Genomic DNA, 25052 nt, shown 5'->3' with positions numbered 1-25052 from the left:
AACTGACATTTCATTAGTTTTTCAATTCATACATTCCAATAACAATAGTATCACAGGAATGGCTCAGATTTGGCAATAACATCTCATTCGAAGCTGGGAATTGATTTTTTTTAAGTTGTAGTTTTGAATTGACAGTAAATATTTCACTCGTAATTGATGTACCAGTCGCAACATGAATTCAAAGCAAATTTATTTTCACGACTTTAATCCACACTTCTGTACAATATTTCCATTTTAATATAACAGAGGTTTGGGCAGAATCCCAAGTCCAAGCCTTGAAAGTCTTGTGAAGGGCCCAGCTTCAAGGAACCTTCTTATGTTATATCCATCTAATAGTTACAAAATAATTACAATGAATTAAATACACATCCACAGTTCAAACAGAGGTATTGGATTTGAGAGCGATAAGAGTATCTTTGCCCTAAAACCATTCCCCTACATGAATCGTTCCTTTGTGAGTTGATGTATTCATCAAGTTCATTTGTGATTCACATCGCATGGATCCAAGCCACGGCTATTAGCCCGAGACCAATGTTAGCAGTGGAAGTGCATGTCCAGAGTTTGACTCATAACCAGTAGGCACTAAGCAAGATGTTCCATCACCGGACTCTGTTATAGGCACCACTGTAGTCTCAGGTTGGCAAGGTTGGCAAGACCTCATCTGGATGGTTGCTACCTGCAGTGGTACCATCTCCGAGTCGTTTTGTTCCTTGCCTCGTGCAGTGTTCGTTTGTCCGCATGCTTGTCCTATAGCGAAAGTGGCAAAGAAGAACAATGTATGAGGGAGGGTATGGTTTTCTGCATTTGTAAAAATAAATAAATAAACCCTCCTGGCCCAATTGGATATGATGCTTTTCCCTTCAACCAAAAGTGTGTCGATTTAAACTAAAGCCTCAAGTTCAAAATGTATGACTTTTTCAAGGCAGCAAAAGTAAATCAAATTGGATATTATTAATACTGCACAAGTTGTACTTCGTTTTCTCCGATCGGCAGAAGGTTTTTTCATTCAGTAACATACTGACTGAATTTCAAAATAAAAATTATTTATATATATATAATATGTACGTATAATGTATTTACCGTCCTGACTGAGCAGCGTTAAAGTGGTGCCTGGAACCATCTTACACTCTCCGTGTCAGGATTGCTGGTCTTACTTACCGTCTCACTCAAACTATAGCTACCGGGCGAGCTTCAATCTCTCTTCCTCGCAAACAAACATCATACACTTTTCTTCTCTCATATTTAAGGCCTGGGCTCGATGAGGGCTATACAGCGTGCCTGGAGCCTCCAACATAAAAAATATATATATATATAAAAAATAATAATAATCTATCTATAATTCCAGCAATCTCTGTGTGTCTGTGTGTCTGTGTGTCTGTGTGTCTGTGTGTCTGTGTGTCTGTGTGTCTGTGACCGCTGTTTCTCGACAACCACGGGTCCGATATACTTGAAACTTGCCAGGTATATTGCTGGGGACCCGAGGATGTGCCTTTTCAAGGTTTGAAATTAATCGGACAAGTACTTACCGAGCTATGGCGATTTAGCCGTTCGCCGTTCGCTTTGGCGTTGCGAATGGACCAAACCATTCATGTAAATAGAGGGGGGGGGGTTCTGTGGTCGTTCGCTTTGGCTTTGCGAATGGACCAAACCATTCATGTAAATAGAGGGGGGGGTTCTGTGGTCGTTCGCTTTGGCTTTGCGAATGGACCAAACCATTCATGTAAATAGAGGGGGGGGTTCTGTGGTCGTTGCGAATGGACCAAACCATTCACATCGAATCATCGAATCACATCGAATGGACCAAACCGTTCGCTTTGGACCAAACCATTGCATGTAAATAGAGGGGGGGGTTCTGTGGTCGTTGCGAATGGACCAAACCATTCATGTAAATAGAGGGGGGGGGGGGTTCTGTGGTCGTTACTGCCACGTGGTTTCAAAGTTTTTTTTTGTTGTTGTTGTTTGCACGCATGTTTTTTTGCACCCACGTACGGGCACGCCCTAGGATGTTTACACACACACACCCCTACACAAATTTTTTTTTTTTTTTTTTGGCAAGGAACGGGCACCCACGTACGGGCACGTCCTAGTAATAATAATAATAATAAAAAAATTAAAAAAATTATATATATATATACATACATATATATATATATATATATATACTAGCTTGGCTCGGCTCGCTGCGCTCGCCTCACCACGCGTCGTTACTGAGGAACGGGCTTATTTTAGCTGAGGCTAATGACTGTACCTGAATTGCTGTGTTGTCATGATTTACACCAATCATAATACAAACAATTATTTTGCACAAATGTATTTGTTGTGTTTGTGATATTACATTTTTATAGGCAATTTAGGTTGAAGATTTAGGTTGAATGTTTCTTTTTCAAGAAAGAACCCCTCAGCACAAACATAGGGGAGGGGTAGGTGCAGACTGGAAGTTTGGGACGATTACACCTCACCACCAAGTAATTCAAAACACCTCACCACCATGTCATTTAAAAACACCTCACCACCACATAATTCAAAACACCTCACCACCACGTAATTCAAAACACCCCACCACCAAGTAATTCAAAACACCTCACCACCAAGTAATTCAAAACACCTCACCACCACGTAATTCAAAACACCTCACCACCACGTAATTCAAAACACCTCACCACCAAGTAATTTAAAACACCTCACCACCACGTAATTCAAAACACCTCACCACCAAGTAATTTAAAACACCTCACCACCACGTAATTCAAAACACCTCACCACCACGTAATTCAAAACACCTTACCACCAAGTAATTCAAAACACCTCACAACCAAGTAATTCAAAACACCTCACCACCAAGTAATTTAAAACACCTCACCACCAAGTGATTTAAAACACCTCACAGCCATAAAACACGTAATAAAAACACCTCACCACCACGAAATTAAAAACACCTCACCACCACGAAATTGAAAACACCTCACAGCCATAAAACACGTAATACAAACACCTCACCACCGCGTCATTTAAAAACACCTCACCACCACATAATTAAAAACATCTCACCACCACGTAATTATAAATACCTCACCACCACGTAATTCAAAACACCTCACCACCATGTAATTCCACGTCATTTAAAAACACCTCACCACCACATAATTCAAAATACCTCACCACCACGTGATTCAAAACCACCACAACGTTATTAAAAACACTTCACAACCACGGAAACAAAAGTTTGAGGGAGTCGTTAAGTGGCAACACAGACACTGCCCAGATTTGTAGATATATAGATAAATGACTGTACCAGAGTTGCTGTTTTGTCATGGTTTAAACCAATCATAATTCAAACAATTATTTTGCACAAATGTATTTGTAATATACGTGATATCACATTTTATAAACAATTGAAGTTGAAAAAAAAAATTTCCCGAAAAAAATCCCCCCAAAAAATAATAATTGGAAAATTTTTCAAAAAAAAATACACGTAGGACATACCGACGGGAGAGATATGTGCATACCAGAGATTTGGAACGATTTCACTAAAGTTTGAGAAAGTAGTTCAGTGACAAGACAACACAACACAAGACAACACAACACAAAACACAACACAGGACAACACAACACAAGACAATACAAGACAACACAACACAGGACAACACAACACAAGACAACACAACACAAGACAACACAACACAGGACAACACAACACAAGACAACACAACACAAGACAACACAACACAACACAAGACAACACAACACAGGACAACACAACACAAGACAGACACTGCACAGATATACATATAGAAATACAGTCATGTGAAAAAGTAAGTACACCCCATGTAAAGTTTTTACTTTTTCAACATATTTCAACCTTCAGCCATTTCATCTTCATTTCAACAATATTGATAGATAAAGGTGATATAATATAACAAATATCATGAAACATTTACATTTTGTAGTCCATTGTATAATTTAAATAAACATAAATGCAAATTTCACCTGTGGAAAAAGAAAGTACACCCTTGGCTTTAATAGGTGGTATTGCCCCCTTTGGCAGAAACAACCTCAAGTAGGCGTTTCTTATAACTGTCTACCAGTCTCGACTGGGAGAAATTTTTGCCCACTCCATGCAGAATTCTTTCAGCTGTGCGATGTTTGAGGGGTTTCTTGCATGCACAGCTCGTTTCAAATCCCCCCACAACATCTCGATGGGATTTAGATCAGGGCTTTGACTTGGCCATTCCAGAACCCTCCATTTCTTTCTTTTCAGCCATTCCTTGGTGGATTTACTGGTATGTTTAGGGTCATTGTCATGTTGCAAGGTCCACCTTCGGTTGAGCTTCACCTTTCCGACAGATGGCCTCACATTATCCTCAAGCACCCTCTGGTACAATGACGAATTCATGGTGGATTCTATGATGGTGAGCTGCCCAGGCCCTGATGCAGCAAAGCTGCCCCAAACCATAATATTTCCACCACCATGCTTTACAATTGGTACCAGGTTCTTGTGGTCAAATGCTGTCTTTGGTTTTCGCCAAACATGTCTTCTGGTCCTGTGGCCAAATACCTCTACTTTTGACTCATCTGTCCAGAGCACATTGTTCCAGAAGTGCTGGTCTTTGCCTAGGTTTTCATTGGCAAAACTTTAGTCTTGCCCTGATGTTCTTTCTGGACAGCAAAGGTTTCCTCCTGGCACACCCTCCCATACTTACCACCTTTAGAGGCCATTTTTCCCCGCAGAGCAGGGGTTGGCATTTTTCGGGCACCGTGGTCCCCTTTTTTGAAGCAATGTTTTATGGCCAGATGCCCTTCCTGCCGCCAACCCTGTTAGTCACCTTTTGCGACACACAGGGAATTACCAGCAAGCTGGTACTCAATTTGCCGACCTCAGAAGGATGACAGGCTGAGTCAACCCCCCTGGTGTTAATTCAGCGATTGACCGGGATTCGAACCCGGGATCCTAGGATCCCAAGCCGGCCTCCCATGTAGATCAAATTTGTGCAGCCTCTTTCTAATGGTAGACTTGTGCACTTTGACATCAACAGTGGCAAGAGCTACCTGTAGGTCCCATGATGACATTCTCGGGGTTCTTAGAGACTTCTTTCAGCATCTTGCGGTCTGCTCTCGGGCTGAACTTGCTGGGGCGGCCTGGCCTGAACAAGTTGGCAGTTGTTTGGAATTTTCTCCACTTGTCGATGATCTTCCAGACAGTCGAATGATTGATTTCAAATTGTTTGGAGATCTTTTTAAATCCCTTCCCAGACTCATAGGCATCTATAACCTTCTTTCTGAAGGCCTCAGAGAGCTCTTTTGATCTAGGCATGGTGATGCCGCACACTTCAACAACAAATAGCAAACCAAACTAAATGTCTGAGGTTTAAATAAGACAGGTTCCTCCAAGATCCTCTCTAACGATGTTCTAATCATTTGCACCTGAGCTGGTGCACCTGATTGTAATTTTAGGTATTTGAAGTAGTGATAAATGTAGGGGTGTACTTACTTTTTCCACATGCGAAATTTGCATTTATGTATATTTAAATTATACAATGGACTACAAAATGTAAACGTTTCATGATATTTGTTATATTATATCACCTTTATCTATCAATATTGTTGAAATGAAGATCAAATAGCTGTATGTTGAAATATGTTGAAAAAGTCAAAACTTTACACGGGGTGTACTTACTTTTTCACGTCACTGTATATCTGTGCAGGAAGGGCTAGTAACCTAGTCCCACTAGTAACCACCTACTCTCCTACCTCTTCCCAATTGCCAAGTATTCTGAATAAGGCCCTTCCTCTCCTCCATCAATCAGAAACACTCGGCACCACATTTCCTCAACCTCCACTAACATCATTTCGACGTGGTCGGACACTCAGGGACCTTTTGGTAAAAGCAAAGCACCCACAGCCCCACAACAAAGAAACTAGGATCCCTGGCTTCTATAAATGCACAGCAAACAAATGTATTATTCACAAGCATTTACTAGAAGGAAACACATTTTGTAGTTCTAGCACTGGACAACATCACCTCCTATATGAACTGCAAATCTACATGGGTCATATACCTAATCACTTCCCAAAAGTGCACCAAACAATATGTTGGAAAAACTGAGAATACACTCTACACACGATTTAATAACACCCGGTCAGAAATCAATAACTTCCACACCAGCCAGGGCAAATCTCTACCTTACACGATACACTTTAATCAACCGGATCACTCTATAAATGACATTCAAATCTCTGCCATATGGGAATCTACTCGGGCAAAAAAAGAAGCAGGGGGAGGGGGGAAGGGGCAGGTGACGGGAGGGGTGGAGGGGGAGGGGAGGGGTGGGGTGGAGTAGAGTCCCTTTATACAGACTGGTTACGGTTATGGTTATGACTAACTTCCCTGAAAATGTCTGCTGCTCTTCTTCTGCTCCAATCGGCTCTTCTGATCATGTGCTTGTTAAAGTGGACATCTCTCTGACCATTCTCAGAGAGCCTCCTCAGCGTCGACGAGTCTGGCATTTCACTCAGGCTAACTGGCACGGTCTTCAAGCAGCCATCAATCATCTGGACTGGTCTCCCATCTCTACCGCCTCTGACATCAACTCATCCTGGGAATTCTTCCAAAGTAAATTGCTCTCTCTCATGCACAGATTTATCCCATCTCGTCTTCAGTTGTCATACCCTTCCTCCCGTCCATGGTACACGGAATCTTGTGGTGAGGCTATTGCCCAGAAACAACTTGCTTTCGTCTCCTGGAAAGCAAATCCAACGGAAGGAAATCTCATTTCCTTTCACAAAGCCCGAAACAAGTGTGTGTCCACCCTCAGGAGAGCCAGGAAACAATATCTCTCCGTTCTCAGGACCGAACTCTCTTATCTGTCTCCCTCTTCCAAATCCTGGTGGCATCTGGTCAAATCTGTTTCTGGTGTTTGTTCCCCCTCCGTTCCCTCCCTCACCTCAAATGGCCACACGGCTGACTCCGCACGTGAAAAAGCTGAATGCCTCAACTCTGTGTTTGCCTCTAAATCTTGTGTCCCAAACCCATCCCTCTCTGTACCCACCGTACCCAGTCGTACCCAGCTGCTCCTGGACTCTGTGTCCTTTCCTCCTGACAAGGTGGAAAAGTTTCTGTCAACCCTCGACTCGGATTCTGCAACTGGACCTGACGGCATCAGCCCACGGGTCCTAAAATCCTGTTCTTCCGCTCTTTCAGTCCCTCTCTCTGTTCTCTTCACCCTCTCTTTTGCTCAAGGTAATCTTCCATCTGCTTGGAAATCTGCCAACATCTCCGTTTTGCACAAAAAAGGTGCAAAAACAGATCCCAGCAACTACAGACCAATCAGCCTTCTCCCAATTATCAGCAAAGTCATGGAATCCATCATTGCTTCAGATATGAAATCTTTCCTCTTCTCCAATGGCTTGATCTCTGATCATCAATTTGGTTTCAGACCTGGACACTACTCTGGACATGCTGCTTCTGCTTTCTCAACAATGGATGGAGGTCCTCAGTGCCAAACAGGAAATTAGAGCAGTCTCCCTTGACATATCACGTGCTTTCGATACGGTCTGGCACCCCGCTCTGCTCACCAAACTCTCCTCTTTTGGTATCCATGGAAATCTCCACGCATGGCTGGCGGACTTCCTCCCTAGTCGACGTCAACGTGTGGCCCTGAATGGGTTTCTCTCATCTCCTCTTCTTGTTCAGGCTGGAGTTCCACAAGGCAGTGTTCTGGGCCCTGTGCTTTTTCTGGTCTTCATCAATGATCTCTCTGACTCTCTTGAAAATCCTCTGTATCTCTTTGCTGATGACTCTACTCTCTGTCGCTCCATTCTTCATCCCTCAGATCGGCAGTCTGCAGCCTCCTCACTCTCTGCAGACCTGGACAAAATCACAGACTGGGCAAACAAGTGGAACATGTCTTTCAATCCTGACAAATCTCACACTCTTACGATGTCTCTCCGAAAAGACCAACTGGAAAACCCTCCCATCCACTTTCTGAATAATTCTCTCCAAGAAGTTCTGTCACTCAAGCTTTTGGGTCTCACTATCTGCCATGACCTTTCCTGGGAAAACCACATTTCAAATCTGGCCTCCAAAGCCAGTCGCCGACTGGGCATCCTCCGTCGTGCGAAGTCCTTCCTTGGCACACCTGAGCTCCTCACCACATACAAGGCTTTCATCCGCAGCTCAATGGAATACTGCTCTCCCCTCTGGGCTGGTGCTCCTGCCTCACACCTAGCTCGTCTTCACGCTGTTGAAACCAAAGCATTCAGAATCATTGGAATCTCCCGCGATGACGCTAACTCCAAGCGCCTCTCACTCACTCACTCACCGCAGGCAGGTTGGTGGTCTTTCCGTCTTCTACCGACTCCTTTCTGGCCTTGCCCCCCCAGCTCTCTCTGGGCTCTGTCCCGCAAATATTCCTACAGGTCGCACAAGATCTGCCTGCAACCCTCTTATGGTCAAACTGCCAAAATCAAGACTCTCTGCTCACCTTCACTCCTTCATTCCTCTTTTCTCCCGCCTCTGGAACAAACTCTCTCACTCTCTTCAATCCCACTCCACCCTCCAGGTCTTTAAAACAGCTGTTCACCACCATCTCTTATCTTCCCCCATCCAAAACTTTGATCTTTTCTACCCCCGCTAATTTCACCCCAATTCCACTTTTTTGAAATACCAACTTCTGTCCTGGAAGTCCTTGGTGTCCTTGTGTTTTATACTTCTGCCTCCCCCCCCCCCCCCTTCCCACGCCTCCTCCCCCCAAGCCCTCTCCCTTCCACACATCTCCCTGCTCTCAAATGTTGTGTTTGTGTGCTTCCCCTTCTCTCCCCATCTTGTCTTCCGTTCCCTCTTTTTATATATTTTGTTTGTCTGGTTGATTTGTTTGTGAAGTAAATGTTAGCTCTTTCACGAGCCTCGATTCAGTATACAAAAAAAAAAGAAAAAGAGAGTTACGACATGACGATCCGGAAAAATACGGTCACGTGACTCAGGGAGCCATTTTGGGGCCAAATTCGCGTTCGCTTAACTTCTCGCGTTCGCGTGTTATGCAAGTACAATCGATTCGACTACCTACGGAAGCCTTAGTTCACTGAAAATGCCGGGTTGTTGTGCATTTGGATGCACAAATAGACATGACAAGGGTTTCAAGATGTACAGATTCCCTTGAGATCCCAATAGACGTAAAATATGGGAGAATAAAGTCAGCCGTGTGGGCTGGAAGCCGGCTTCGTCTTCAAAGCTTTGCGAGGTAGGTCAAGTTACTGTTCAGTCCCATGTATTGTATTCCTTTAACACAGGGAGCACCCGGTTCCCGTAGAGAACGGGTTAACAAATTGAATTATTAACCTGTAATGGAATGCAGCCTAGACAATCTTGAATACATATTTCTTTCTATTTCTTCTTCTTTCTTGATAAACAGGCACATTTTGATCCTCAAGCCTCTGAAAGACCTTGTTGACTATCAAGATGACCTGGACTTGAAGCTTGCGCCAAAGCTTACAAAGGCAGCTCTGAACCCTACTCATTTTGACAAAATGAAAGTAGGGAATGCAACACGCGTACTGAGCCGTGACGTTAGTAGTGCACTGAGATATCTGGTGGAAAGAGAGAAGCGTGACGAGAGCTACCTAACCACTGCATGGTTCATCGAGCTCATAGGCAAATGGTTGGAGCTGGTGACTAGTCGTCATCCAGTACTGGCATTGAGCAGGCTCAACGAAGAAAAGTACAAGGAGGCCGTCACCTGTCTTTGTACTGTGATCTGCCTATTCAAAGGTGTCAAAATTGGACACGGAGACTGGAAACCAATCCAGACAGGGGTTGTCCTGTCTACAACATCTGTGCTCGAAATAGCGGAAGAGTTACTGGATGCTGGGTACAAATTCCTGCTGACATCCAGGCTGACGCAGGATTGCCTGGAAAATCTGTTCTCCGTCGTGCGCTTGAGGAAACCAGTACCATCTCCAATGGAGTTCAAGTATGCACTCAAACTGATCAGCACTGCACAGTTCCTCAGTCTCAAGCGAACAGGTAGTTATCAACAGGATGATGGAGAATTTCTCGCTGACTTCCTCGACCAAGATGTGCGGGTCCCTTCTGAACCGAACATTGAAAGCATCCACTGCTCAGTCGACCAAGAAGGGGTATCTGAACTTGGCCAAGCTGAGCGTGATAGCCTGTACAATTTGGCAGGATACTGTGTAAGGAGTGTAAAGGTAAACGAAAAAACGTGTGACTCATGCATCCAGGCAGTGATGAAAAACTCACATGACAAAGCACACCAGGCCTCAAAGCTTACCCAACTAAAATAATACAAAGAAGGAAGCCTTATTAAGGTATCTGATTCTGTGTTCGACATGGTCTACAGAGTTGAACTTATGTTTCGTAAGGTAGAGAATGACCTCATGGACAAGAACAATGTCGAGAAAATGTTGATGGAAAAGGCACAGGAATTGAGTTCTGACATTTCTCTACCAGTATGTCACAATCTCAAGGAAAAACTGATTAATAAGTTTATCAATGCACGACTGCATTTTTATTGCAAGAAGAAAACAAGTGAATTGAAAAAGGAAGCCGAAAGAAAGAAGAAAGGAGGAGAGCGTGGGAGCAAGAGTATGGCGATGAGGAAACTGGCCAAGAAAGTAAAGTGAATTATTTAACTTTCACCTTATAGAGACTACAAGTGATTCCCGCAACAAGTAGTCAATAGCTGTCATTGTATCATAGTGAAAACCGTTAATTTTTTGGTTTGAAAACATTGGACACTTTGCTTGACAGTACATTGTACTGTATTTTCTATATTTCTATTTAGAAAAAGAACGTTCAGTTCACAATATGCCAACAGTTTGATAATAGCTAGTATTAGGAATCATTTCTAGAGAATGGTTATGAATGGTTATGTTGTAAATTCAACAGGGCTGGACAAAAAATAGAAGCCTCTTTGGCATTATTGTGTATTCATGCATGCATCTTAAGAAATAGCTTGCCCATGTAGCATATCCACTTACCCTGTATTTGGTCTTGCCATTTTTTTTTTTCAGGGGAACACAAAAGTTCTCAAAAATTCCACATAATGCAATGAAAGTTTTAATGATTGTAAAGATAAAAAGCAGGAAGTTGCTATTCATATTGGGGTCTCAAACCTTACAAGACCTCTAATTTGTATCGTTCTTCAAAATGGTAGAGATAAATGCTAAAAAAAAAATTCATCACATATTGCAATTTTGACAGCTGCACTACGTTTCATTTATTCTGATTGTACCTGGATCTGTTGCTGAATGTGGTTAACTGATGAAAAGAAAGCTGAAAAGGTTAATTTACAGTATGTGTGCATTGACCGAGAGCCTGTGTGTGTGTGTGTGTGTGTGTGTGTGTGTGTGTGTGTGTGTGTGTGTGTGTGTGTGTGTGTGTGTGTGTGTGTATCCCGTGTGTGTGCATGTGTGTTTTAATGTGTTGATGTTTGTGTGTATGTATGAGTTTATTGGCTCTGAAAACTCATTAAATTTGTTACAGTTTGATAATGTTTACATTAAATTCATTTCCTTTCAGACAAAACACATGTGTGTTTTAATGCAAGGAGAATCTTACACAAAGACCTCCACTTCCATCCATACAAAATGACGTTGTGCAATAACTCATTGCGAGAGACTGGATAAGCAGCAGGGAGTTATGCGAGAACATTCTGCAACGTGTTCCGGAAGATGCTGTTCTCTTGTGCAGTGACGAAGCTCATTTTCATTTGAGTGGCTCTGTAAACAAACAAAATTTTCGCTATTGCTCTAAAGACAACCCTCGCATGCTACACGAAAGACCGTTGCACTCCGATCGAGTGACTGTGTGGTGCGCTGTTGCCGTTGTTGGCATTGACACTCCCCTCCTCATCAGCACGCCACTTAGTTCCAGAAACTTCTTCCATGCACATCTCACTCAAGCAACCGTTGCCGAGTCTGATCCACCATCTCCATTCAGCATGTCTCCGAGGTAGCAAAATGTTTTCACACCTTCCAGCTTCACGCCGTCTCCAAGATCCAACTCAATATTTCCTCCATCTGCAGCTCCCTCTGTACACACCTTACACTTGAATGTAGCTGCCACACTGGTTAAAGACCCTCTCAAACCACTACATTTTTGATGAACCCACTCAGCGCACATTGTACATTGAATGGAATTCACTCCGACGCCCTTTCTGCACACAGCACAAGGCCACTTCCCAGTTCTTTCCACCTCACCACATGCTTTACCACTTGCCATCACCTCCGTTTTTCTGATATTCACCTTCAGACCTTTTGTCTACATACATTCCTTCCACTTGTTCATCTTCTCCTTCAGTCCATCCATACTTTCTGCAATCAACACCAGATCATCTGCATACAACAACTCCCACGGTAAACTCTCCTTTATGTTCTGAGCAAGCACCTCCATCACAGCTACAAATAGGAGTGGACTTAGTACCGACCCCTGATGCACTCCCACCTTCACCTCAAACTCACCACTGTTCCCGTCCTTCGTCCTAACAGCTGTGCGCGCTCTTTTGTACATTGCCATCACTACTCTGATCAACCATTCCTCCACTCCTAACTTCCTCAATGCCCATGTCACTACTTCACGTGGAACCCTATCGAATACTTTCTCCAGATCAACAAACCCAAGAAACAACTTCTTCCTCCTCTCCATATACTTCTCCTGCAACTGCCTCACAATAAAAAGCACGTTTGTCGTTCCCCTTCCTGGCATAAATCCAAACTGCATTTCGTCAGTCTTCACTTTCTTCCTTATACTCCTCTCCAACACCCTTTCCAATACCTTCATTCCATGCTCCAATAACTTTATCGCTCGATACGAGCCACAGTCCAGAGGGATGTATAGACGACCAATAAACCCCATATCTTTCCCCTTGTATAGAGGGACGAGGGTACTCAGTTCCCAATCCACTGGAATGCGGCCTTCTTTCACCAGCAGATTGCAGATCTCTGTCATTCTCTTCACACCCCAATTTTCCGCTGCCTTCAACATATCTCCCACAACTCCCGTCGGCCCTCCCGCTTTTCTACTCTTCATTGCTTTTATCGCTTCCTCAACTTCCTTCTCGGTTATCTTCTCTGCCGGTCCTAAAACTGGGTTATTCTCCATGTTGCCATCCCATTCATTCTCTGCATTCAACAGTATTTCCATATATCTCTTCCATCTTCCTTTAATTCCATCTGGGTCCACAACGATTTGTCCCACTTCATCCTTCAAGCAACTCACCCCCATCACATCACACCTCTCTTTCGCTATCTGCTTTGCAATCCTGAATACCACTGTCTGACCCTCTTCCAAATCCAAGCGTTCTCTGAACATTTTCCTACATGCCTCCTGTGCCTTTGCTACCTCTTTCTTTGCAGCCTTCTTGGCTGCCTTATAACTTTCATGCTCTGCTGTTTCTGCTCCCGTACCCTTCCCCTTCTGCCGCTCCTTGAACTTCTTCCTCTTCTCGTCAATCTTCTTTCCAACTTCATCATCCCACCACCATGTTACCGAGTGCCTCGGTGGTCCTTTTGTCCATCCACATACCTCACCAACGGCTCCCAACAGACTATCTTTCATTGACATCCAACCACTTTCAAGCTCAACCACATCATCCTCTACCCTACTCAGCCTCTCTTTTAATGCCTCCCTTACTGTCACCTCTTTCAACCTCCACACCTTCATTTTCGGTTGGTACTTCACCCGCCGAGCTCTCCTCGCACCTTTCACCCTTATGTCGCAGACAACCAAGTGGTGCTGTGAAACAGCCTCCTCCTCCTGGATCACCTTTGTGTCCCGGAGGTGCCCCCTATTTCGCCTACGCACCAGCAGGTAGTCAACGGTTGTCGTCGACCCACCTGACGTGTATGTAACAAGCTTATTATCCTCTTTCTGGAACTGAGTATTACAAATCAACAAATCAGCTCCATCAGCAAACTCCAAAATCCTTTCACCTTCTCCATTTCTTACACCATATCCGTAACCCCCATGAACTCCCTCAAAACTGTCCATACTCCTTCCCACATGTCCATTTAGGTCTCCTCCTACCACAACAACTTCCTCATCTTTCACGTTTTCCATCAGCTTCTCTGTAGCACACCAGAACTTGTCCTTCTCTTCATCACTCCGACCAACCTGCGGAGCATATCCCGAGATGATGTTCACCAAGAGCTTTCCAATCATCATTTTCACCATCATCAACCTATCACTCACTCTAGACACACTCACCACACTGTCTACAAACTCCTCAGAAAACAGGACACCAACACCATTGATGCCCTCCGGGCACCATTGCCACACAAACTTGTATTTCTGTCCCTGCCTACCCTTCACCATTCTCACACCACTTCCCTTCCATCTCGTCTCCTGCACACAACATATGTCCACTCTTCTTCTGACCAATACTTCCACCACTTCTCCTGATATCCCTGTCATTGTCCCTACATTCCATGTCCCAAATCTCAGAAACCGATCTCCACGTCGGGCATCAGACGTTTCGTCGTCATAAGTGGAATGATTTCCACCCTTGCTTCGATCGGGTTCCCCATCTTGAGTTTTGACGAGAGGGAGTGGCGTCCCCCACGGGGTACTTCAGGCTGTACCCTGCCCATATGTAGTCGTAATTGTCATGGTTCTCTTTTTGAGGCAATGTTGTTTTTTTTGGCCGGATGCCCTTCCTGACGCCAACCCTTTTAGTCGCCTCTTACGCAGGGATACGGTGTACCTATTCTAAACCGAGGTACACACCGGGGACCTTCGACGCGGTAACTCTTCACCATTGAGAGATATGGCCAAAAACGATATAGATCACGATATCGCAAAACATTATGGGCGGATTCAGGCGAAACTTGGTGGACATGTTGGGTGTTGACACAAGGATGAATTGATTCAATTTTGGTGAAGAACCAAATCCGAATCTGGATACGAGAATTTTTAAATTTTTCAAGCGATTGTTCACCATTGAGAGATGGGGCCAAAAAAGACATACAGTATAGTACGATATTTCAAAAGATTGTGGACGAGTTGGGTGGTTAACAAGAACAAGTGATGGCAGTTTGGTTCAGGTCCGGATCTGGCCTATCAGTGAGAGACAAAATGTAAACTGTTCAGCCAGGTGGAGGTACGTGCTCTCCCAAGTGTCCTTCTAGATTTCGCTGTATTTACTTGTCAAAATGATATGTTGCTCTCAGTGAAAATTCTGAACTTGTGCAATCATGGCAACTGATTTTGAAACCATTTAGATGCCATCAGAAACAACTTGTTGACCCTTGCAATGCTACACATTATAGTGGCTGAGTGCAAATGTTGTGGCTGAACTTGTGGAATCATACCATTTTGGGTGGGCTTTTTCTTGAGGAAATGGAAGATCTTGCGTTGCAGCAGAAGGAGTCCCAGGATGAGGACCAGGAAGAAGAATACAGCAGCAATAATGTAGTAAATGTGTTCACGAATTGATTCAGAACCAGGTGTTTTTGTTGTTGATCTTAAAATGTCTGTTGTTGATATGAAGTTGGGTGGCACTGGCGATGCGATCAATTTTGCAGATTCTGCTGAAACAGAAACACAAGAAGGAATGTTCTTCATGTCAATGAATTTTATGAGCGAAATGACAAGAACATAGTCACATCCATTGTATATTTAATTACATTCACTAAAAGAAACTAATGCACTGTTAACTATTTTAATTGAACTAAACTAATGTCCTGTCCGTGGCTGGTTACCTAAAACCACCAAGCCTTGGACGGATGAGCCAAACCAGTTTCAACTCCCAAGGCGATCTCCAATTTTGGTGGTTATTGACGTGCGCGGGACTGAAGAACCATGAAGCGTTTATTCTCGCAAACACATGGGTTTATTCTGAAACCCACAAAGAACAATACAACAAAAATGTAACAATAATTATTTACAATCTAGGTTTAACGTTTGGCACCTTGCAATCTAGGTTTAACGTTTGGCACCTTGCTTTCTCTGCAATCTGCTGTCCTATGGTTTTATTTCTTCCTTATCAGCGGTTGAAGCTTCATAGAAGATCAACATGACAGAGGGCTGTGCACTGAACAGGAAAGGCTATGGCATCACAACAACGGCTGGTAACAGCCAACGGTTTTTATCACACTTTGCAGCAAGAAAGGATGACGAGCCTGGTGTTGGCTTAGCGGTTAGGGTGCCGGCTTGGGATCCCAGGATCCTGGGTTCGAATCCCGGTCGATCGCTGAATTAACACCAGGGGGGTTGATTCAGCCTGTCATCCTTCCGAGGTTGGCAAATCGAGTACCAGCTTGCTGGGATGAATGATCCTGGTGTGTACCCCGGTTTAGAATAGGTACACCGTATCCCTGCGCATCGTAAGAGCGTGACCAAGGGTTGGCGCCAGGAAGGGCATCCGGCCATAAAAACATTGCCTCAAACAGGGAACCATGATTGTCATGGGGCCCGCAAGGCTAACCCCTGCTCCAGCGGGGAAAATGGCCCTAAAACGATCATTCATTCATTCATTCAATTATTTACAATAAAATAAGGCACAAAAAGAGAATAAAGAAAATAAATTCTGAGGTAAAAATGCGAAAATGAGGATCCTCCAAACAGACACAAAAACGCACACAGGGTGAGGTAAGAAAATAACAATCATGCTCCGGCGCTCAACTGGCCCAAATGAATCCCATGGTAAGTCAACAGTTGTTGAAGCTCAAAGCCACACAGGCAGGAAGCCCGGAAAGATGATGGTGGCCAAAGGCACGCGTCGAAGGTGCCGCGGGCGCCCGGGAGTGTGGTGAGGAGGGAACATGGCCCTCGTTCTCTTCTCCGTCCACCGCTTCACAATCATTGGCATGAGAGATTTTTAAAAATCCTCCTCTTTGGGAAAGGAAGCACTGACAAGTCCTCCTACTAATTAACACGGCATCACCCCTCGTTTGATGCACATTTAAACACAACATTTAGCTATTTTTCCCTACTTATTACATCGAAATGCTCCTACACATCACACGGTCCATACTATTTCTATTCAATCCTACCTTTCCTCCGGTATTCTCTAACATACCCCCATAAACGTAACACTGAATTGACCAGATAGTTCACATTCTTCAGAAGCGGAGGGCAAACCAAAACAACAACACACACTCACATCTCTCTGGTCCCTTATTTTGAAAATGAGAGGTTTAACGTTTGGCACCTTGCAATTGAGGTTTAACGTTTGACACCTTGCAATTGAGGTTTAACGTTTGGCACCTTGCAATCTAGGTTTAACGTTTGGCACCTTGCAATCTAGATTTAACGTTTGGCACCTTGCAATATAGGTTTAACGTTTGGCACCTTGCAATCTAGGTTTAACTTTTGGCACTTTGCAATCTAGGTTTAACTTTTGGCACCTTGCAATCTAGGTATAACGTTTGGCACCTTGCAATCTAGGTTTAACGTTTGGCACCTTGCAATCTAGGTTTAACGTTTGGCACCTTGCAATATAGGTTTAACGTTTGGCACCTTGCAATCTAGGTTTAACGTTTGGCACCTTGCAATCTAGGTATAACGTTTGGCACCTTGCAATCTAGGTATAACGTTTGGCACCTTGCAATCTAGGTCTAACGTTTGGCACCTTGCAAAATAGGTTTAACGTTTGGCACCTTGCAATATAGGTTTAACGTTTGGCACCTTGCTTTCTCTGCAATCTGCTGTCCTATGGTTTTATTTCTTCCTTATCAGAGGTTGAAGCTCCATAGAAGATCAACATGACAGAGGGCTGTGCACTGAACAGGAAAGGCTGTGGCATTACAACAACGGCTGGTAACAGCCAACGGGTTTTATCACACTTTGCAGCAAGAAAGGATGACGAGTCTCACTGATGTGGGCATGGTTTGTCTAAGAGGGTGTGGTCCATTTACATTTCCAGATCATGGGTTGGCATCATTACTCATGCAGTACAGAAAAGCCACAGCATGTCCTTAATTTCAGGAGGCAGTATAATACTTACTACAAAGCCTATGGTTGATGGAAACAACTTGCTTACCCCAATTTTCTTTAAAGGTAAACAATTTTGGTCGGGATTGGGGCAACCGCTTCATTTAAAATAAAATAAAAACATCAGAATAAATGCTTCATTGTCCATAAGGCCAACGACACCTTCACTATTGAATAAAACAACAACAGGCATTTTAAGGCCATTTTTGCTACTAGAGCGGGGGTTAGCCTTGCGGTCCCCATGACAATCTTCTCCATTTTGCCCTATTTCCTGCATCTCCCCTTGTTAACCCCCTTGTCCGCATTTCTTCTTCCACCACGTTTAGCCAAGTCTTTCTCGGTCTTCCCCATCCTCTACTTCCTTCTACATTCATTTCCATCACTCTTCTCAACCAGTCACTTTCATCCTTCCTCAACACATGACCAAACCATCTCAACCTGTTCCTCTTCACAGCATCAATCACAGGCTCTATTCCCATCATCTTTCGCAATTCATCATTTGTCTTCCTCTCTCTCAACGATACTCCACACATCCACCGAATCATTCACATTTCCACCCTTTCCAGCCTTCGTTGCTGCTCTACGTTCATTATCCATGTCTCGCTCCCATAAACCTTCACTATTGAATAATCTGTTAAATAACTATAAAAACAATGTATACACCTGCCAACATTGTGGATTCATTCTTCGATATCATCTTAACAAGTGGATCGCATTCCTATTATTCCTGTCATCAGTTTTCTTGTAAATTCAAAACAAATAGATATGATATTGTTATGGAACCCAACGTCGGCCTCTGTTCCCCTTACCGAGGGGGGGATTAATCCCCTCGTCTCTGACTGACCGACGGGGTCCCTGACGCTGCCCAGCTACCTCCGGAAAGGCAGGTGCACAGCCCCGTTCGTACCGCAGACAGATGTTAATTGCCGAGCGGTTTTAGCAACCGCGGCACGAACTATTAACAAGGAACTAACCCGATCCTTGAACGTTGGCCAAATCGTGCCACAGGTGTTCAATGGGGGAAAAGACAAAGACGAACGGATGTCAAGAAGAAGAAGAAGAAGAACCAAGGTAGGAAATACAAATATGATTTATTTCTACCTATTATGTACACAACGAAAAGTATCCAAGGAGAAGGAAAGATAAGAAAATAAAGACAGAAAGGATGGAAGGACCAGAAGGACACAGTGCAATATTAACTTATCTAAACAGGCTTAACTTATTCCCAGGGACAAGACAAAAGACAGACTACAAGCACACTTACACGGGGGATGATGACAGGAATGGCAGGAGGTGGATGGCTGGAGGGAGAGGAAGGTTCAGCTGGACGCTGGCTGGGGCTTCATCCCGCACGGGACGTCGGCCTGGACCTCGATGGCCACCGATGCCACCGCAAACTGGTTCCCGCGTAGCAGCGAGTCGAAGCTGCGTGGTGGAGTCAAAGCTGCGTGGTGGAGTCAAAGCTGCGTGGTGGAGTCAAAGCTGCGTGGTGGAGTCAAAGCTGCGTGGTGGAGTCAAAGCTGCGTGGTGGAGTCAAAGCTGCGTGGTGGAGTCAAAGCTGCGTGGTGGAGTCAAAGCTGCGTGGTGGAGTCAAAGCTGCGTGGTGGAGTCAAAGCTGCGTGGTGGAGTCAAAGCTGCGTGGTGGAGTCAAAGCTGCATGGTGGAGTCAAAGCTGCGTGGTGGAGTCAAAGCTGCGTGGTGGAGTCAAAGCTGCGTGGTGGAGTCAAAGCTCATCTCTCTTGTGGGGGCGTTGCGTGATGGGCTCGCTCTCTGACGCATCTGCCGACTTCTTAAAGATCTTCCTGCGCGTCTCTCTCTTTCCTCAATCGTGGTTCGTGCCGCCGTGGGGACGTCGCGTGCTCTCTCAGGACTCATCTGAGGTGGGGGCGTCCCGCCGCGGGTTATATCGGCCACACCTTCTAACCTTCGTGAACCTCCCCGATCGTTCTTCCTCCGCCCTCTCAAGCCAAACCCCTCGTGCTTGGTTGGTTGTAGGGGCTCTCCTGGCCCCACCCTCATGGTGGAGTCAAAGCTGCGTGGTGGAGTGAAAGCTGCATGGTGGAGTGAAAGCTGCATGGTGGAGTCAAAGCTGCGTGGTGGAGTCAAAGCTCATCTCTCTTGTGGGGGCGTTGCGTGATGGGCTCGCTGGGCTGATGACAAGGTGGAGACACGCCTTTCTTTCCCAACTTGACCGCGTGCGTAATGGAGTCTTGCAGCGAAAAACACGGTCCCAAAGCAGCAGCGGCGAATGCAGAAAACCGCATGCAGAAAACCACCCAATGCAGTTGGCAATTGATGACAAAAGGGGAATGCGAAGGGAATCTACCTTATTTGAATTCGGTGCAATGGAGTGTCAATTAATGGAAGACAAAGCCTTAAACTAATACACATAATAAGGAGATAACTACTAAAAAAGGAAATCTATGATTTGCTACGTGATTGTATATGGAATAACTAAGGGGACGACCTTTGACCTTTACACATAACACGGAGGGTGATATTTTACAACAATCTTCATTACACTTACAACCATAATAAAAAAAACACAACACAATTCTCAAATCCACAACAATATTAACCTCAACACAGCAGTGGATGATGATGTCTGTACCCTTTGCACAGTATCTGTGCTGCCAGAGCACTCTTAGGACAAATATCCTACTGTGTGGTTTGCCAATACATTCTCAGCAAATAGTGTATATCTGCCTTATTATTCTCAGAAAATGTTTGCATCTCCGTCTTGCAAATAAACGCATCTCTGACGTCTCACCATATTGAAGGGGTTGTGGTCTGTGTGCAGCCCGTGGCTGCTGGTTGCATCATTTCCTGGGGGTGTGGCTGCCACTGATGCAATGACTCTCTATAACCAGTCATCTGGTACTCATTTTCCCAACCTCAGAAGGATGACGGGTTGAGTCAACCAAGCTAGTGTTTATGCAACGGCATGACAGGGGCTCAATCTCTGGATCCTAAGACCTCAAGCCAGCCACCTTAACTGTTAAGCCAACACCGGGCTTTATTATAGGGATGATGCTACTATATAGGTGAAGCTCATGTCGACGTGCGCTGGCAGATAGGTAGAACAATGAATTCAATCAATAGGACGTTGATTGAGGTATGCCAACTGCCACGGGAAGCAAGAATAAGCTGAAGTTTCATATGTTATCTCTTCAACAGAGCAAAAGAGCGATGAAGGGTTAACGTCTGAAACCTCAGCTTCTCTTTCCTTCCCCCAGTGGTTAACAACTTAACATACCTAGATCAACGCCATATTCATGTCATCCATTATAACTCACTGTTGCTCTAAATATTTTTTAAATTCTCTTTTATAGTTGAGATATTTTGATTAGACCGAGTCCCATCTCGTTGCTAACCTTCAATTTCTGGTCATTTAGAGGCCATGGCATAAGCGGGCAGATAAGCACAACCGTGCTAATGTGAGGCCATTCACGATTCTTGCGCAAGTCATGCAGTGACCCATTCATAGTCACGTTGCTGAATTACGCAACAACTGTGGACTCATTCTTATGCAACTGAGTTACGCAACTCATTCAACAACTGCAATGAATGTGTCACCTCTCTGCTGTTTTCTATTTGCACACCGACATACTACACCCAAATATTGTGTTGCTCTGCAGAATACTAGTTACTACTGGAAGCGATTTCACCAAATTCTTCACCGATCTTGTAAAATAGATTTCCGCTACACTGATTTAATATCAAACGCAATTGGTAATGGAAAGTTGTTGCATCACTCGTGACGCGCATCATTGTAATTACGCACGACCAGCAAAACATTATACCTTGTCCCTTCATTCCATCAACAACAACAACAACAACAACAACAACACCACATGGCTTTCCTGTTTGTAATCACCAGTTACTATAAAGTAGCAAGCCGGTTAAGGTGACTGGCTGAAGATCTTAGAGTCTAAAGTTTGAGCTCCTGTAATTCCGTTAAATAAAATAAGGTGTGTTGCTTCAGCCTGATATCCATTTGAGGTCAGCAAAATGAGTGGCAGCTTACTTGAAGAAGGTGGCACTGCATCAGTGGCACAGCTGCACTCCCAGCAATGATGCGACCAGCAGCCACAGGTCACAAACAAAATAATAATAATTATCTGTAAATTTGCGATGCGATGAGTCGAGCTATATTCTTTTCATTTTTCCTTGGCAATAGCCATTCAGCAGTGGGAAGCAACAAGAACCAACGTTTCGGGCAATGAACCCTTCATCACAGCAAAAGAGGTACACAAGCGCAGCACGTCCTGTTGACTTCATCCATCGTTCATTGTAGACTCGTTCGTTGTACCATGGAAATAGGTTGAGCTTACTTACACAGTGCGTCACCCACGTTCTTTCCGACTTTCTGGTAATTGTTAGCTGCTGTTTGGCATCCCTGGCAGTTGGTCCTATCGGGATGAATCCGATTTGTGCACCTCGCCATTCGAAGCTCCCAATCATACGACGACTACATTACCTAACTCAGTAATGCATCAATGGTGAACATTCCCCCGTCTACATGAGAATCGTGACTCGGTTTGCATCTCTCGGCTCATTAGCACCTGTACATGTGTTCCGTTGAGACATGGGACTGCCACATATGCCAACGTTAATTTTTGTTTTTGTGCCAAGAAAAGTGTCATCTTAAATATGGATGAACACGCTAAGTTTTGGAAGGTGTTCAAATTGGCAGTTTTTACAAATTTACCGCTTTTTTGTGCTTTGAACAAATGCCTTAAAGCCCAAGAAAGTGAGGTGTTGGCTTAACGGTTAAGGTGGCTGGCGCAATATCTTAGGGTCTTGAGTTTGACGCCGTTGTGCCGTTAAATAACACCAGGTAAGGGGGTGGGGGAAGGAGAGTAAGGATTTCGATTTTCCGTTTGACAACTTGCGCAGACTCCAAGTGAGAGTATGTTGAAAGTCAGTTAAAACTGCGAAATCAGAAACTCAGCAGCGTATTAGGCCTGAAGCACAATTTGGGCCTAAAAATTGGGCAAGGGGAACGTCCGCCATGAGCCCAACATCCAACAGGTAGTCTGACCGACAGCGCAGATGGACGCTGAGATCTCGAACCAGGAGCAGAGACGTGTTGCAGGACACAGCCTCAGTCCAACTGGAGGATCATGGAGCACGGAGCACTCTGTAGCAGCAACTGTTCACCAAGGATGAACTCGAACGTCTGCGACCACAACCAGGAACGTTCCACCAGCTGGCCATCCACTCTTGACCGTTCTCTCCAAAATGTGGCTGCACCAGCCTTCTTAACTGTTTCCAACATACTCGCTAACTTCCTCTCCGCTCATGCTGCACTCGGGTTTCTCGGCGACAGACCAGAAGCCTTGAGGACCACTCCATCTTTCACACCTCGGGCAACTCCAAAATGGTGCGTCTAACAATTGTGCCCAGAAGATTTGTTTGTGCGTTTTTTTTTGTTTCCTCGGCCGTGCTCAGGCACCTGAAATAAAACGCAGTTCAGAAATTCTTGGAAGAAGCACAATTCATTGCACCCGATGCAGAGGTTGCACAGACGAGAAGACAAAGACAGACAGAGACAGCTATAGGTGACTTCAACATTGAAACAGCATGGAAAAACAACTGTCATGGAAAAATTTCACTTGTAAAACTGAAATTCCAACTTTACAGTGTATCTTCCTAAGTCATAGCACTGCACTGTGATTCGGTTAAAATTGAACAATACAACAGCCCCCTCTCCCCAAAACACACCGCCCAGAAACTCCCCTTTACAGATCATTATCTTAAAACCACCACAGGTATGCAAATCCACAATCATTCCCTTGTGGCTCATGACAACCAACGAAAACACCTATAAGGTGTGTAAAAACACCGTACGGTACGTGGAGTGCTCATAAAAGGTACGTGAACCCCAAATCAAAGTGAACGTCAAAGTGTTTCTTCAACAATTGAACCATAAACCAATCCAAAGAGAGGAGCATAAACAAGGGAACAGTGTGGATACGTTTAGAAAGTTTACAAACCTCCATGTCAGGTTGTCAACCATAAACAAGACCAATAAAGGCGGTATTGTGTTATTGTCTGCTCGTCATGATTTGCGCATTCGCTGCTCCTAAACAATTTAACCCGTCGAGGTCGAGCCATTTCCGAGAACCCGTTTGCGCACGAGGGAAGCTAGGAGGGGGAGGAGCAAAGCGCGTGGGCTGGGCGACGCAGTGACGTCATTGTGCACGAGGGAACCTAAGAGGAGGAGGAGGGAAGCTAGGACGGGGAGGAGCAAAGCGCGTGGGCGGGGCGACGAAGGGACGTTTTTTGTGCACGAGGGAAGTTAGGAGGGGGAGGAGCAAAGCGCGTGGGCGGGGCGACGAAGGGACGTTTTTTGTGCACGAGGGAAGCTAGGAGGGGGAGGAGCAAAGCGCGTGGGCGGGGCGACGCAGTGACGTTTTTTGTGCACGAGTTCAGGACGTTTGCACACGGTGTTACACGAATCACGTGTGCAAGACAATATGACTCGAGCAGGCAGGGCTCTGTGTGTTTGCGATTGCACGAACTGCGCGATTCTCGTGAATACCGGGCGAAATACATTGCTCGTTAAAGTCCTGCAGGTCTGTAACCATGGATTGGGGTAACGCACACAAGGCAGCGGTTTAAACGGTCGCCCGTGCGCGTATTATAAGCACGTGATCATACACGAACACCCCGCACGAACACACACGCACACACAAACACGTGACTCACCGTTGCAGTACGCGTCGCACGCGCTGTTCCTTTCCGTGCCGTGACATGAACAAGGCATGCACTGTCGTAGGAGGGAGTCGTACAACTTGTCGGGATCGCATGTACGTTTCATATTTCCCGTTGTACGTACGTGGTACGCGGTACGCCCCAAGGCGTACAGGACGAGCCACGAAGTTGCGTGAAAGAAATCAAACGATAAACCTGTCCTGTTTACACAAAGCGACACTATGACTGTAAGAGCAGGTGAAGTAGACGCGCAAGCAGCCACAACCAGGTACCGACTGAAACTGCCGCTTCAAATTGCGAGTGGTTGGGAATTCCCACGTTGCGAAATTCGCCCACGTAATGACGTCACGTACGTCGCCGACGACGGGAAATCCACATGCTGCGC

At 44.9% G+C, this 25052-nt stretch overlaps 1 protein-coding gene across 2 annotated transcripts; it reads right to left on the bottom strand.

Moving 5' to 3' along the window:
* Positions 1-173: 173 nt before the first annotated feature.
* On the bottom strand, positions 174-24990 carry LOC144891329 (uncharacterized). Of its 2 annotated transcripts, none has more exons than XM_078774196.1 (3): positions 24662-24990; positions 15325-15540; positions 174-747 (listed from the first exon to the last, which is right to left on the bottom strand). In XM_078774196.1, exons 1-3 carry the CDS (start codon positions 24771-24773, stop codon positions 518-520), a joined length of 558 nt encoding a protein of 185 aa, XP_078630322.1. In that variant the 5' UTR covers positions 24774-24990; the 3' UTR covers positions 174-517. The 2 variants fall into 2 exon arrangements, with proteins under 2 accessions (XP_078630322.1, XP_078630321.1); XM_078774195.1 differs by having other exon boundaries at positions 15325-15543; positions 24662-24972.
* Positions 24991-25052: the final 62 nt, after the last annotated feature.

Source organism: Myxine glutinosa, chromosome 3, assembly GCF_964187855.1.
Source record: "Myxine glutinosa chromosome 3, kmMyxGlut1.1, whole genome shotgun sequence".
Classification (NCBI taxonomy): Eukaryota; Metazoa; Chordata; class Myxini; order Myxiniformes; family Myxinidae; genus Myxine; species Myxine glutinosa.
This window is presented reverse-complemented; position numbering and strand designations above follow the sequence as displayed.

Coding starts and splice junctions, on each gene's coding strand:
- LOC144891329 (XM_078774195.1), bottom strand. CDS start 24,773: ATGAAACGTACATGCGATCCCGACAAGTTGTACGACTCCCTCCTACGA. Junction 15,544..24,661: donor GTGCGACGCGTACTGCAACG/GTGAGTCACGTG, acceptor TTTCTGTTTCAG/CAGAATCTGCAAAATTGATC. Junction 748..15,324: donor GAAAAAGCCCACCCAAAATG/GTATGATTCCAC, acceptor CTTTCGCTATAG/GACAAGCATGCGGACAAACG.